This window comes from Rhinoraja longicauda, chromosome 3 (assembly GCF_053455715.1).
Source record: "Rhinoraja longicauda isolate Sanriku21f chromosome 3, sRhiLon1.1, whole genome shotgun sequence".
Classification (NCBI taxonomy): Eukaryota; Metazoa; Chordata; class Chondrichthyes; order Rajiformes; family Arhynchobatidae; genus Rhinoraja; species Rhinoraja longicauda.
Window position 1 is genome coordinate 47,772,751 of NC_135955.1, and position 12,998 is coordinate 47,785,748.

Here is a 12,998-nt window from a genome sequence, read left to right on the forward strand (position 1 = left end):
GGACGGGAAAAGTGACCACCAGCCAGACTCATTGACTCAGTGAATGAGTGAGTGAATCTGCTGAATGTTCCCAGCTCTGCTTGGCTCGATCCAGCCGTGATTGTTGTGGCTTGGTGGTGGGGGCATGTGGAGGGAGCATGCGGAAATGTCCTGTTACCGTGTGTCAGGAGTTGCCTGTGTCTCTGCAGCAGCCAGCAATGTCATCCCCATTCATCCTGTTGGCCTCCCAAATACTCATTCATATGTAGGAGTTGTCCATTGGATGGGCAGTTGTAACTCGGGGAGGACCCATAGCCCTTTCTTCATTTCAGTTGGGGAGGGTGTTTGCCAACAGTGTTTCCATTGTATAATACATTGTACAGAAGATGAGGTCCATGTAATACTCCTTGAGGTGTAAATGTTTGGACTTTAAGTATGAAGTTGTTGGATGTAATGTACCAAATTCTGGCAGGGTAGATGTAACATTGATGTTTCTCCTGTCCAGGTGATGGAATCACAAAATAATGGGTTGCCATTCAGGATAGAGGCACAAGGAGCTTCTACACCTGGGGTTGATATTCACTACCCAAGAGAGCTGTGGAGGCTAGTTCACTAAGTATATTCAAGATAGAGACCAATATATTTTTAGGGAATCAAAGGAAATAAGATTAAATCAGGAAAATGGAACAGAGGCAAGCAACTATCAACCATGATCTCACTGAATGGAGGAACAGACATGTAGCCCACTCCTGTATCTCATGTTCTTATGTTGAGTGGAGCACAGACTGGAACTTGATTGTTACATTCTATCTCTAGGTTAGAAATATTAACGCTCTGAATGCCGAGCGTCATGGAAAGCATGTAGACCCATTAATTTGTTTTTATATTTACGATTCAGCTTCAGGATTTTCGTGTTTGTCATTGTTCGCCAATAAAAAAAAAGGTCAATGCATCACCTTTGGCTTTCCATAATAAATTGTAACTAAATTGGTCATGATGATAGCAGCATTTAAGAGGCTTTTAGATATTATAATGTTTGAGGATTTTAGATAGGTCCATGAATATGCAGGGAATGGAGGTGTATGGATCACATGCAGGCAGAGGAGACTAGTTTAATTTGGCATCATGTTCTAGAATGTCCACCAATGTACTGACCACTGGGTCGGGAGTGGTCCTGAATCATCCTGGGACCAGATGCACTCCAAATAAAGGCATGTTTTTCCTCCAGTTAGAGGTTATTGGATGAGAACAAAAGGCAATTTCAATATTGACAAGTTCCAGACATCTCTTTTATTTGATTAGCAATTTAGTCTGAATGTTGGGGAAATTTAGCTCTATGACTGGGAGAATGAAAGGGGAAATTCAATATGTGAATATGTATTGAGCAGTGTAATAGAATGTGGAAATCAAATAAAAACATTGCAGATGGTGGAAACCTGAAATTAAAAAGAGAAAATGATGGAAAAGCTCAGCAGGTCAGGCAGAATCTCTGGAAAGAGAAACAGTTAATGTTTTGAGTTCGGGACCCTTTATCAGAACTGGGAACAATAGAAACAATTTTTATGTCCCAGTAATCATTCAGCTAGGAACTGCAACATTGAATGAATCAAACCGATGTCAGCAATAATATGAAAAGAAAGGGGAAAAAGACAGGGAAAAGGGCTGAGAACTAAATAGCTCCACTTCTATCTGCTTTGATTTTCAAAGATTCTAGAATGTCAAGAGCAAGTAATTCAATGATACATTTACATCAATATTTCAATTTTTTTAGAAAAGCATTTTACTTTTACAAAGAAATCTCATCTATACATACAATATACATTATTTAGAATCCTAATAAAAAACAAAAGGAATGCTTAATATAGAAGAATATTTGAAGCATTAGCATTAGGTAGCGCCACCTTCACTTGGCAGATACTGAGTTGCATGATTGAAAGTTTCTGTACATTAGATACAGTAATTTACAATCAATGAGGAATTAAGGCAGTCTGCAATGTTGCCTCCATTTCTAGTTCGATTCTGGTGATACTGTGTTGCAAATATGCTTAATACGTAGGTCCTATCGATAAAATAGCTGAACTTCAATTAATTTAACAATGGAGGTATACGAGTTGCAGAACACATTATTGACATCTGACGGTACTAAAGGAACCTGATTGATTCAATGCAAATGTTACACTTATAAAACAGGATTACATCAATAACAATAAAGAGCCTATCTTTAAAAAAATTAATGACAATGAAAGATAACGATCCATATACAGCACCAGCGGAGAGCATATGTAATTTGACATATTTGCTGTACTTTAAATTAGAAGATGCAACAGGAGTTTATGTAAACGTCATGGCACACATATTGATGAGTTGGGAAACAAAGTAAATACAAACCATGTATGTATTACTATTGTTAGGAAAAGGTGCAAAATAACAAGTCATCAGTGCCCCATTGGCAAGTTGGATTAACTAACAGCCAGTTGAGACAGCTTCATCTATCCATGGAGTAAATTATATCAGTGTCCATCCATGAGTTATTTCTGAAGTGTTTCTTAATTGAAGAAGCTAACTGATTGTAGTTTTCAGATTTCTTATACAGTTGTTTTGATGGATGTTAAAACATGATGAATTGCCCTTAGTTGAAATGAACGTGAGAAAATTGGATCCTGGGGTCTCTTTGACAGATTCCATCAGCTGCTCTGCGAGTTGGATAGTGACGATTCATATTTCTTAAAACTTGATCGTTTGAAGGATTCCCTTATAGTAGAAAAAAAATAAGTTACCAATAATGATTGGATATAGCATTAAACTCAAATATATTTGTCACATCAGATATTCTTGCGTTTGAAATAATGCTAATAAGTCATCCAGAACCCTTCCCTTTCCTGTTTTGGAAGCACTGGCTCTGTCTGCACAGGTTCTACCCTCCATTAATTTATCCATGTGCCTGTACAGATCCAGAGGTTGATAGGATACTTAACAGCAAAGTGGAAAATTGTGGCTTTGTTAATGGTACTCTCGGACATGTTAGAAGCTGGTGAATTCAAGACTCACCTCAGCCACTTAACACAGAGCATTGAACAGTACAGCATGGGAACAAGCCCTTTGGCCCACAATGTCTGTGCCAAATGTGATACCAAATTAAACTAATCTCAACTGCCTGCACATGATCCTTATCCAGTCTGAAGAAAGGTCTCGACCTGAAACATCACCTATCCATGTTCGAGAGAGAGAGAGAGAGAGAGATGCTGCCTGACCTGCTGAGTTAGTCTACCACTTTGTGTCCTTTTGTGTATTAACCAGCATCTGCAGTTGTTTGTTTCTACATCCAGTCCCTGCAAATGTATGTACCTATCTAAAAGCCTCTTAAATGCAATTATCATATCTGCTTCAACCCCTGGCAGACCATTTTGGCTAACATTCTAGTGCCACCATGACAGTGCTGCAAAGGATGTGCAGTCTTCTGCACGAGGAATTAAATTGAAGTCTTGCCTGCTCTTGATTTAGAAATACAGCGCGGAAACAGGCCCTTTCGACCCACCGGGTCTGCGCTGACCAGCGATCCCCACACATTAACACTATCTTATAGCCACAATTTTTACATTTTACCAAGCCAATTAACACACAAACCTGTGGATTGTGCTAAAAACTACAAAACAGAATAGATTTTTTTAAAAAGACACAACACAAAAAAATAAATTAATACAGTAAATTAGTCCCTGGTGATATAAAAGTTAACAGTCCTGATGGCCTGTGGGAAGAAACTCCGTCTCATCCTCTCTGTTTTCACAGCGTGACAGCGGAGGCGTTTGCCTGACCGTAGCAGCTGGAACAGTCGGTTGCTGGGGTGATAGGGGTCCCCCATAATGTTGCTGGCTCTGGATCTGCACCTCCTGATGTATAGGTTCTGCAGGGGGGCGAGTGTAGTTCCCATAGTGCGTTCAGCTGAACGCACTACTCTCCGCAGAGCCTTCCTGTCCTGGGCAGAGCTGTTCCCAAACCAGATTGAGATGTTGCCGGACAAGATGCTTTCTACAACCCCAGAGTAGAAGCACTGAAGGATCCTCAGAGAGACTATGAATTTCCTCAGCTGCCTGAGGTGGCAAAGGCGCTGCCTTGCCTTACTCACCAGTGCGGCAATGTGTGTTGTCCATGTCAGATCCTCTGTGATATGGACTCCCAGGTATTTAAAGCTGCTCACCCTATCCACAGTAATCCCATTTATGTCCAGTGGCGTGTACGTCCTCGGATGTTGAGCCCTTCTAAAGTCCACAATCAGCTCCTTAGTTTTTGTGACATTCAAGAGGAGGCTGCTGTCCTGACACCAGAATGCCAGATCAGCCACCTCCTCCCGGTAGGCCTTCTCATCGTTACCGGAGATCAGGCCCACCACCACAGTGTCATCAACAAACTTGATGATGGAGTTGGAGCTGAACCTAGCCACACAGTCATGTGTGTATAGGGAGTACAGTAGGGGGCTAAGGACACAACTCTGGGGGGGATCCTGTGTTCAGGGTGAGGGGGTTAGATGTATGTATCCACATCTTGACCACTTGGGGCCTGGCGGTGAGAAAGTCCAGGACCCAGGCACACAGGGGAGTGTTAAGCCCCAGTTTCAGCAGCTTCTCAGCAAGTATTGTATTGAAAGCTGAACTAAAATCAATGAACAGCATCCTCACATAGCCCCCCTTCTGGCTGTCAAGATGAGAGAGAACGGTGTGCAGAACCTGGGAGACTGCATCATCCGTGGATCTTTTCGGATGGTATGCGAACTGCAGCGGGTCCATATTTCGAGGGAGGAAGGCACAGATGTATGTCTTTGGATTTCAAGGAAATCAGTGGATTTTATTATCCTTACTTTCCAGGTGTACACTCATCTCTCAAACAGCAACAGAGGAAGAAAAATGCTTGAGATAGACACAAAAAGCTGGAGTAATGCAGTGTGTCGGACAGCATCTCTGGAGAAAAGGAATAGGTGACTTTTGGATCAAGACCCTTCGTCAGACTGAGAGTCAGGGGAAAATTGCCTGATTGGGCCATTATCATGTTGCTGTTCGTGGGAATCAACCTTTGGATGTGCATGGTATTTACGTCCAACAATTACATCATACATTGCACTTCATTATTCAATTACTTGGGAGTTCGAAACTTAAGTTTACAGATAACAGAAGCCCCTATCATAATCTTCTTGTGACAGGATTCATGCAGGAGAACAGCTTGCACCTTTGTCGCCGAACCCAATGCCATCCCATGAATGCACCCATTTAAGGTCTGCACCCCAACAGGACTCGGGGTCAATGAACTGTGCAATTACCCAGTATGTCCCCTTCAGCAATTATGAACTGTGCAATTACCCAGTATGCCCCCTTCAGCAATTCTTGCACTTGCTGGCATGTATTTTGATCAACTGATCAGGTATGCAGCAGGGTGGCAGGTACTGCAAGCAAACAAGTGAGTCAGGCAAACCCTTATCCCAATGCATGTCCAAGTACAGAATTAATATCTACATTTCTTTCCCTTCAAACAGTGACTATGGCCTTTTTGCTATGAACTTATCTCGCCAGGGTGATGTAAGTTACATATCAGTATCTCATCTGTCTGTTTAAACAAAATTAATTAAACTACTGCATGCCCTGAATGTGCTAATGCTCTAAACAAAATACATTAAAAAATGTATTTGCAGAAACTCTATCAATATACTGACTGCTCTCCCACAATTTGCACAGCATTATGAATGAACTTTGAGGCTTACACTTCTTTAAATAGTTCTCAGCGTGTCAGCATTATTATATTCCACCAATCATTGTAGCGTCATAGCGATTTTTTTTTTGTTGCCCAATTCTTCCGTCTCCCTTCTGTGACAGAATAATTTTTTGCATGCCCCATAAAATGAAAGTAGGCTCATGATATGTTCTAGTCAACTTTGGGTTGGAAAAGCAATCAATCTAATCCCCACTAAAATAAATATCAATTATAAAAAACTTGCAAATTCCAGAAAAAAAACCTAACAGGTTGTTCAATATGGTAAAGTTCTATGTGTAATCCAAACTGAGATATAATGTTAATATATTTCTCCCTTTGCGACGCTAAGCAACAAAAGAGTTAATAATTTTGGACTTGTGGCATCTTACTTGGATGCGCGTTGAATTTTTATTACTGGTTTGTACAGGTCTGGGATCTTTCTCCCAATCATCGGTCTCAGATTCTCTTTTAATTTGTTGTAATTCTTTTTCAGCTCTTGTTGATATTCTTTTTGGTCAGGAGTAATCAGGTGCTTATTTTTCTCTACAGCATCTCCACATCTGCAAGGGAAGCATGCATGAGTAAAGACTTGGTTAGTAAAAAACAATAAAGCATCACTGGAATAAGAAGGATTATTTAAATTCCTTTTAAAGTTTGTCCATTTAATATTGCTGTGGAATATACTGATATTGTACAATATCTCCATTTATGTAGATAAAATATGGTCTGCTAGGAATGCACTCCCCCCTATATTGGACTGAAAAAGTTGTACAGAGCCCGAGTGAGACCGCATCTGGAGTACTGGTCTCCAAATTTGAGGAAGGATATTCTTGCTATTGAGGGCGTGCGGCGTTGGTTTACTAGGTTAATTCCCGGAATGGCGGGACTGTCATATGTTGAAAGACTGGAGCGAATAGGCTTGTATATGCTGGGATTTAGAAGGATGAGAGGGGGTCTTATCGAAACGTATAAGATTATTAAGGGATTGGACACGTCAGAGGCAGGAAACATATTCCCAATGTTGGGGGAGTCCAGAACAAGGGGCCACAGTTTAAGAATAAGGGGTAGGCCATTTAGAACGGAGATGAGGAAAAACTTTTTCAGTCAGAGAGTTGTGAATCTGTGGAATTCTCTGCCTCAGAAGGCAGTGGAGGCCAATTCTCTGAATGCTTTCAAGAAAGAGCTAGATAGAGCTCTTAAGGATAGCGGAGTCAGGGGGTATGGGGAGAAGGCAAGAACGGGGTACTGATTGAGAATGATCAGCCATGATCACATTGAATGGTGGTGCTGGCTCAAAGGGCTGAATGGCCTCCTCCTGCACTATTGTCTATTGTCTATAAACTGCAAACCCGCATATCTTTGGGATCTGGGAGGAAATTGGAGAACCCACAGGAAACCCACGTGGTTACAGGGAGAATGTGCAAACTCCACATGGTCCGCACCCAAGATCAGGATCAAACCAGGGTCTCTGGCATTGTGAACAGCAACTCTACCAGCAGCACCATTATGCCACTCTAATTTTTCATTCTAAATTAGCACACTGTTAATATATTCCCAACAAATAAAGGCTTGTTCAAATCTTCATTTGTGCTCATCCATTTGTTTTAAATTGTTTATTTTGAACTTTTACCCAAAGAGAGATGCAGTGATCGATGCACTAATGCAGAAGAAATTAATTCTGAAGTTGTGACCATACGGTTTTCGAAGACAAGTTTTGATCATAGGGCATTGCCAAAGAAAACTGTCATCTTTTGCTTATATTTTATTCATTGTTCTGATCAAAGATTCCCCTCACCTTTTTCCCAGAACTTCTTGCAAGGATAATGGTTAGAAAGGCACCGGTTATTTTTATGAACCTTATCCATTATTGGCAGACTAACTCATAAACTTACTCATCACGTTTGTCAATGTCAGACTCTTCTCTGCCTGAGATGAGCATTTCCAGCACAAGTTACTAGACAGCAATTATTAATGGGGATCCAATCTTCCTTCAGTCATTTAAGGTTATTGTTATTCTTCACCCCATCTAAATTGAATGAACCCGATTATGTAATGACATCTTCTCATCTACACCACTCAGTTACTAGCTGAAAAAATCTGTGGTGCCACTGACCTTATGCACATTCCATTTGGAGTTTCAACATCTAGCACAAGATTCAACTCACCGCATAATAAATTCTTTGAAACATAATCTCAGTTTATTGTGATGTCGGAAGAGGTTTGAATTCTCTGGAATTTCAGCCAGAAACACTTGAGCTACTTCTAATGGACCCTGTTACAAGCAGAACAAGGTGGTGTGAGAAACATTTAGAAATAAGGCTGTTGCTTTGTTTTTTTTTGTAGAGAACAAAACCATAAACAATACAAGTTAGAGAAATTAAAACAAAATGAGAGACTGGTCTTAATGCACACAGTTGCTAAATATTAAAACATTATTAGAACATTATGAGAAGATGAGTTATTTTGGTGTTATTTTATGAAGTAGAGATTGCACAAGTGAACTCGATTTGACTATGAGATTGCTGTTAACTGATTAAGAGATTGCTTGGCTCTTGGAAACCTCTTATGAATTATCAGTGAGAAGTTTAAATTTGTCAATCTGCATTTGGATCAGAATAATCAATATCCAAACCAAATTCCAGGACTGCTTCATACCCACTACAATTCTAAATCCCACAATTTAGGTTGTTGTCTAGTTGTTGTTTAACGCTGACAAAGGAGCCAGAGCTGCCTGACCCAATTACTTTCTGGAAAAAGTAAACTACTCCAATAAAGGGAGGCAGGAGCTCATAATAACGTATACTAAGGTATTCCAAATTGCTTATTTTTTACTAGTGAACCACAAAGGCATTAAAAAGTTAATTAGTTTAGTTGAGAGACACAGGCTCTTCGCCCACCGAGTGCTTGCCGACCAACGACCGCGGCATATTAACACGACACTACACACACACAAGGGACAATTTACAATTTTACCAAAGCCAATTAACCTACAAACCCCAGTCTTTGGAGTGTGGGAGGAAACTGGAGCAAACCCACACAGGTCACGGGGAGAACGTACAGACTCCGTACAGTTAATACCCTCTATAATCTATGATCTTTCCAACTTTCTGACATTATCTGTTCCAGCTTCCACAAGGCAAGAAATATTGTCTGAAATTCATTGATCTCAGAAGTTCCCCGAAAGTCTAAACGGTCTCGGAAGGAGTGTTCTAATGAATTTTCCCGTCTCTCTTCAGCAAATAGGACATCTGAGATTCTAGCCACATGTTGCACAGAGCAGGGGATGCAAGTGAATCCAGCCTCTGACATCCTGATCAAATGTAATCTTCGTTTCTCCCATTCAAGAAAACTTACAGCCTTTTGTGCAGCTTAACCCAAAAGAAATAAAGCAAGGCCTACTCAGGCAGACTGGAGTCACATATTCATGCCATGGAATAATTGCACATGTGAAATATGATGGCTGGATTAATTCTTTTCAATTTTTTTAATATAGAATAAATTGCTTATCTATTTCTAAAATTGTTTTATTATGCTATCCAAATACAAACCAAAGAAAATATATTTAAATGAATTTTCACAGTGCGTTGAACACTGTTCCATAAAATTCGATAAATCTTTGTTGGATTGATTTTTAATGGAGTTTACATTTTTGATAAATTCTCGACATCTTAATTAGAAATATTGAAGAATGCTTTCCATGCATTACACTTCAGTGACTGGGCTTGTATTCTCTGGAATTTAGAAGGATGAGAGGGGATCGTATAGAAACATAAAAATCCTTAAAGGATTGGACAGGCTAGGTGCAGGGAAAATGTTCACGATGTTGGGGGAGTCCAGAACCAGGGGTCACAGTTTAAGAATGTGGGATAGGCCATTTAGGACTGAGATGAGGAAAAAACTCCACCCAGAGAGCTGTGAATCTGTGGAATTCTTTGCCACAGAAGGCAGTGGAGGCCAATGAACGGGATGTTTTCAAGAGAGAGTTAGATTTAGCTCTTAGGGCTAAAGGAATCAAGGGATATGGGGAAAAAGCAGGATCGGGGTACTGATTTTGGATGATCAGCCATGATTATATTGAATGGCGGTGCTGGCTCGAAGGGCTGAATGGCCTACTCCTGCACCTATATTTCTATCAAATGGAGACCCTTTCATATAGTAAATGCAAGTGCAGTTATTAAAGGCTTTTCGGTACAAAGCCATCCGGGATAAAACATGCAACTTAACAGAAAGATGACACAGAATAGTTGGTGTGCTACCTGGTTTACAGTAGTTCCCACAGAGCCCTGCAGAACCATCTGAAGCATCTTGGCATCTGGAGGTTCCTGGTGAGTTGCAACTGCCAATTCAAGCGTTTTCTTCTGCATGTCCTCAATAGCTACCTCAATAGGCGTGAGGATAAACTGCACAACAAAATAAACACATTATTCCCTTCCCACCTGCTATAATTGAAAACAGATTTGAAATCTATTCCCACAAGAAATACTCTTGTTCTGTATTTATGACATTGGGTGGCATCAGATATCAGCAATTAAAATCCAAAAGATACTGAAACTTTCTATTCATTGATCCTGCTGTTTGTGCACAGTGAAAAGCTTTCAGCTATACCCAGTGAAACCAAACCTAGTAATATCACACCTATCTTAATTGTAAAACAGCTCTTGGGACCAGATCTTCCAGGTTTTGTGTGCATTTCAATGAGAGTCACAATTCAGTGTCTAACTCACAACCCGAAACTAAATGGACTAGGAAGAGATATGAGCTAAGGCCACTGCATTAAAATAGAGATAGTAAACAGAGAGCTGGGAAAGAGGGGAATTTGGCAGAACAATTTGTAATTTAACTCGCTTCAATTATGACATCTCTCTGTGCTGCTTATCAGGTTTTATCTTCTGTCTTTCTGATGCAGCCATCCTTTCAGATTATGAAAGCCTTGGAGAACCAGCCATTTAAATTCAACCAGTAAAAGATACTGCGTGGCTCATACATAATTTACAGTCGATATTTGCATTTCAAGGACAATGGTTGCTACTCTGATTGCTGTTTTTCATTCCATACCAAAGTACTTCCCAAGTTACCATTGTGAAACCTTGTTTTTACTCACATATACAACAGTCAAATTGGCTTCTGTAAATGAACGGAAAAACATTTTGGGATAAAGTTTGAGCCTCAATGGGGCGTCGAGTATGGGAGTCAGGAAGTCAAGATGCAGCTCCGCAAGACTTTGGTTAGGCCACATTTGGAGTATTTTGTGCAGTTCTGGTCACGACATTGTAGGAAGGGTGTTGAGGCTTTCGAAAGGGAGCTGATGATTTTATCAGAATGTTGCCTGGTTTAGCGGCTACAAGGAGAGGTTGGACAAACTTTTCTTTAGAATGGCAGAGGCTGGGGGGAGACCAGATAGAAGCATAACATTATGAGAGGCATACATTGGGTAGATGGTGAGAACATTTTTCATAGGGTGGAAATGTCAAAGACTAGAGTGCATAGCTTGAAGGTAAGATGGGCAAGAGAGGTAAGTTTAAAGGTGATGCGCGTGGCAAATTCTTTGACACAGAGGGTGGTGGATATCTGAAACGAGCTGCCAGGTTGGTGGCAGAGGCAGGTAAGATTGTGGCGTTTAAGAGGCTTATGGATAGGCAAGGCATAAAGGAATATGGAATTTGTGTTGGCAAATGAGATTATTTTAACTTGACATTATGTTTGGCACAGACATTGTGGATCAAAGAACCTATTCATGTGCTGTACCTTTCTATGTTCTAGGTTTACCCATTCTCTTGAGCTTGTTTTTATTCTTTCATTATTTCCTCTCATTAAAGTATGTTTTAATGAGCAGCCCAATTAGAAACTGAAATACTTTCTGACAGTCGTACAATTTTGTTAAGTGGATGCCACGAAGATCCTGAATTTCTTAAGAACAGATTGCTTAAGAATGGGGTAGTTGCATCTTTTTTCTGTAACGAGAAGATTTCACGGATAATGAAGATGGTTGTGAAAAATTGCAGCAGGATCTTGATCAATTGGCCAATTGAGCTGAGGAATAGTTGATGGAATTTAATGCAGAAAAATATGAGATGTCACATTTTGGGACGTTTGCAAGGACATCCTTGGGCAGAATCTACACAGAGAATGGTAGTTGTAGAGCAGAGGGATCAAGGAGTGCAGGTGCAAAGTTCCCTGAAGGTGGAGTCGCAGGTAGATCGGATGGTCATAAAGGGTTTTGGCACTTTGGCCTTCATCAGCCAGAGTATTGAGTATAGGAGTTGGGAGGTCATGTGGCAGTTATATAAGACGTTGATGAGGCCGCATTTAGAGTATTGTGTTCAATTTTGGGTACCGTGTTATAGGAAAGATGGAGTCAAGCTGGAAAGGGTACAGAGAACATATACGAGGATGTTGGCAGGACTAGAGGTTGAGTAAGCTGGGACTCCATTCCTTGGGGCACAGGAGGATGAGGGGTGATCTTATAGAGGTGTATAAAATCATGAGAAGAATAGATCGGATAGATGCACAAAGTCTCTTGCCCAGAGTAGGTGAATCGAGGACCAGAGGACATACTGTAGATTTAAGGTGAAGGGGAAAAGATTTACTAGGAATCTGAGCGATAACGTTTTCACACAAAGGATGGTGGTTGCATGGAACAAGCTGCCAGAGGAGGTAGTTGAGGCAGGGACTATCCCAACATTTAAGAAACAGTTAGACAGGTACATGTATAGGACAGGTATGGAGGGATATGGACCAAATGCTGGCAGTTAGGACTAGTGAGCCGGGACATGTTTCCCAGTGTGGGCAAGTTGGGCCGAAGGGCCTGTTTCCCCACTGCATCACTCTTTGACTCTGTGATTCCCATGCATCTTTCAATTAGCTGTCACGCCATTTAATTAACTTTTTTTACCTCTTCTTTTTGAATGACATTAATCCTAGTTTTAACATAAGGGAACGCATGTAGAGTTGTCAGGATGGTTTTTCTCTTGTACTGCTCGCTGAGGTCCCCGCGGGGGCGTCCATCCTTGGTAAACGGAGTGGTGTACATGAAGCGCCGAAGGTTGAAATTCTTTTCAAAGTAGGTGATTCTGTCTTTCATTTCATAATCGTCAAAGAACGGCTCAACAAAGGTTATTTGTATGTAGGCCTGGAAACATAAATGTGAGGGATCTTATTCAAAAGTGCTAGAGACACTCAGTGAGATAGACAGCATCAACAGAAGGAATGGACCGACATCGTTTCGTGTAGGGACCATTTGTCAGACTGATTTATGAGAGGGATTTTATTTTTTGCTGTTTAAA

The 12,998-nt window shown here is 40.7% G+C and overlaps 1 protein-coding gene across 2 annotated transcripts in view; it reads right to left on the reverse strand.

Annotated features, from left to right (window-relative positions):
- Window positions 1-1,378: 1,378 nt before the first annotated feature.
- Window positions 1,379-12,998, reverse strand: part of dock8 (dedicator of cytokinesis 8) — a 181,346-nt gene continuing 169,726 nt past the window's right edge. For both annotated transcript variants that reach the window (XM_078396082.1, XM_078396081.1), the window contains 5 exons: window positions 12,608-12,844; window positions 9,972-10,115; window positions 7,881-7,987; window positions 6,105-6,275; window positions 1,379-2,730 (listed from right to left, as the gene is read on the reverse strand). In XM_078396082.1, coding sequence (XP_078252208.1) covers window positions 2,664-2,730; window positions 6,105-6,275; window positions 7,881-7,987; window positions 9,972-10,115; window positions 12,608-12,844 — 726 coding nt within the window. In that variant the 3' untranslated portion in view covers window positions 1,379-2,663. The remainder of the gene's footprint in view (window positions 2,731-6,104; window positions 6,276-7,880; window positions 7,988-9,971; window positions 10,116-12,607; window positions 12,845-12,998) is intronic.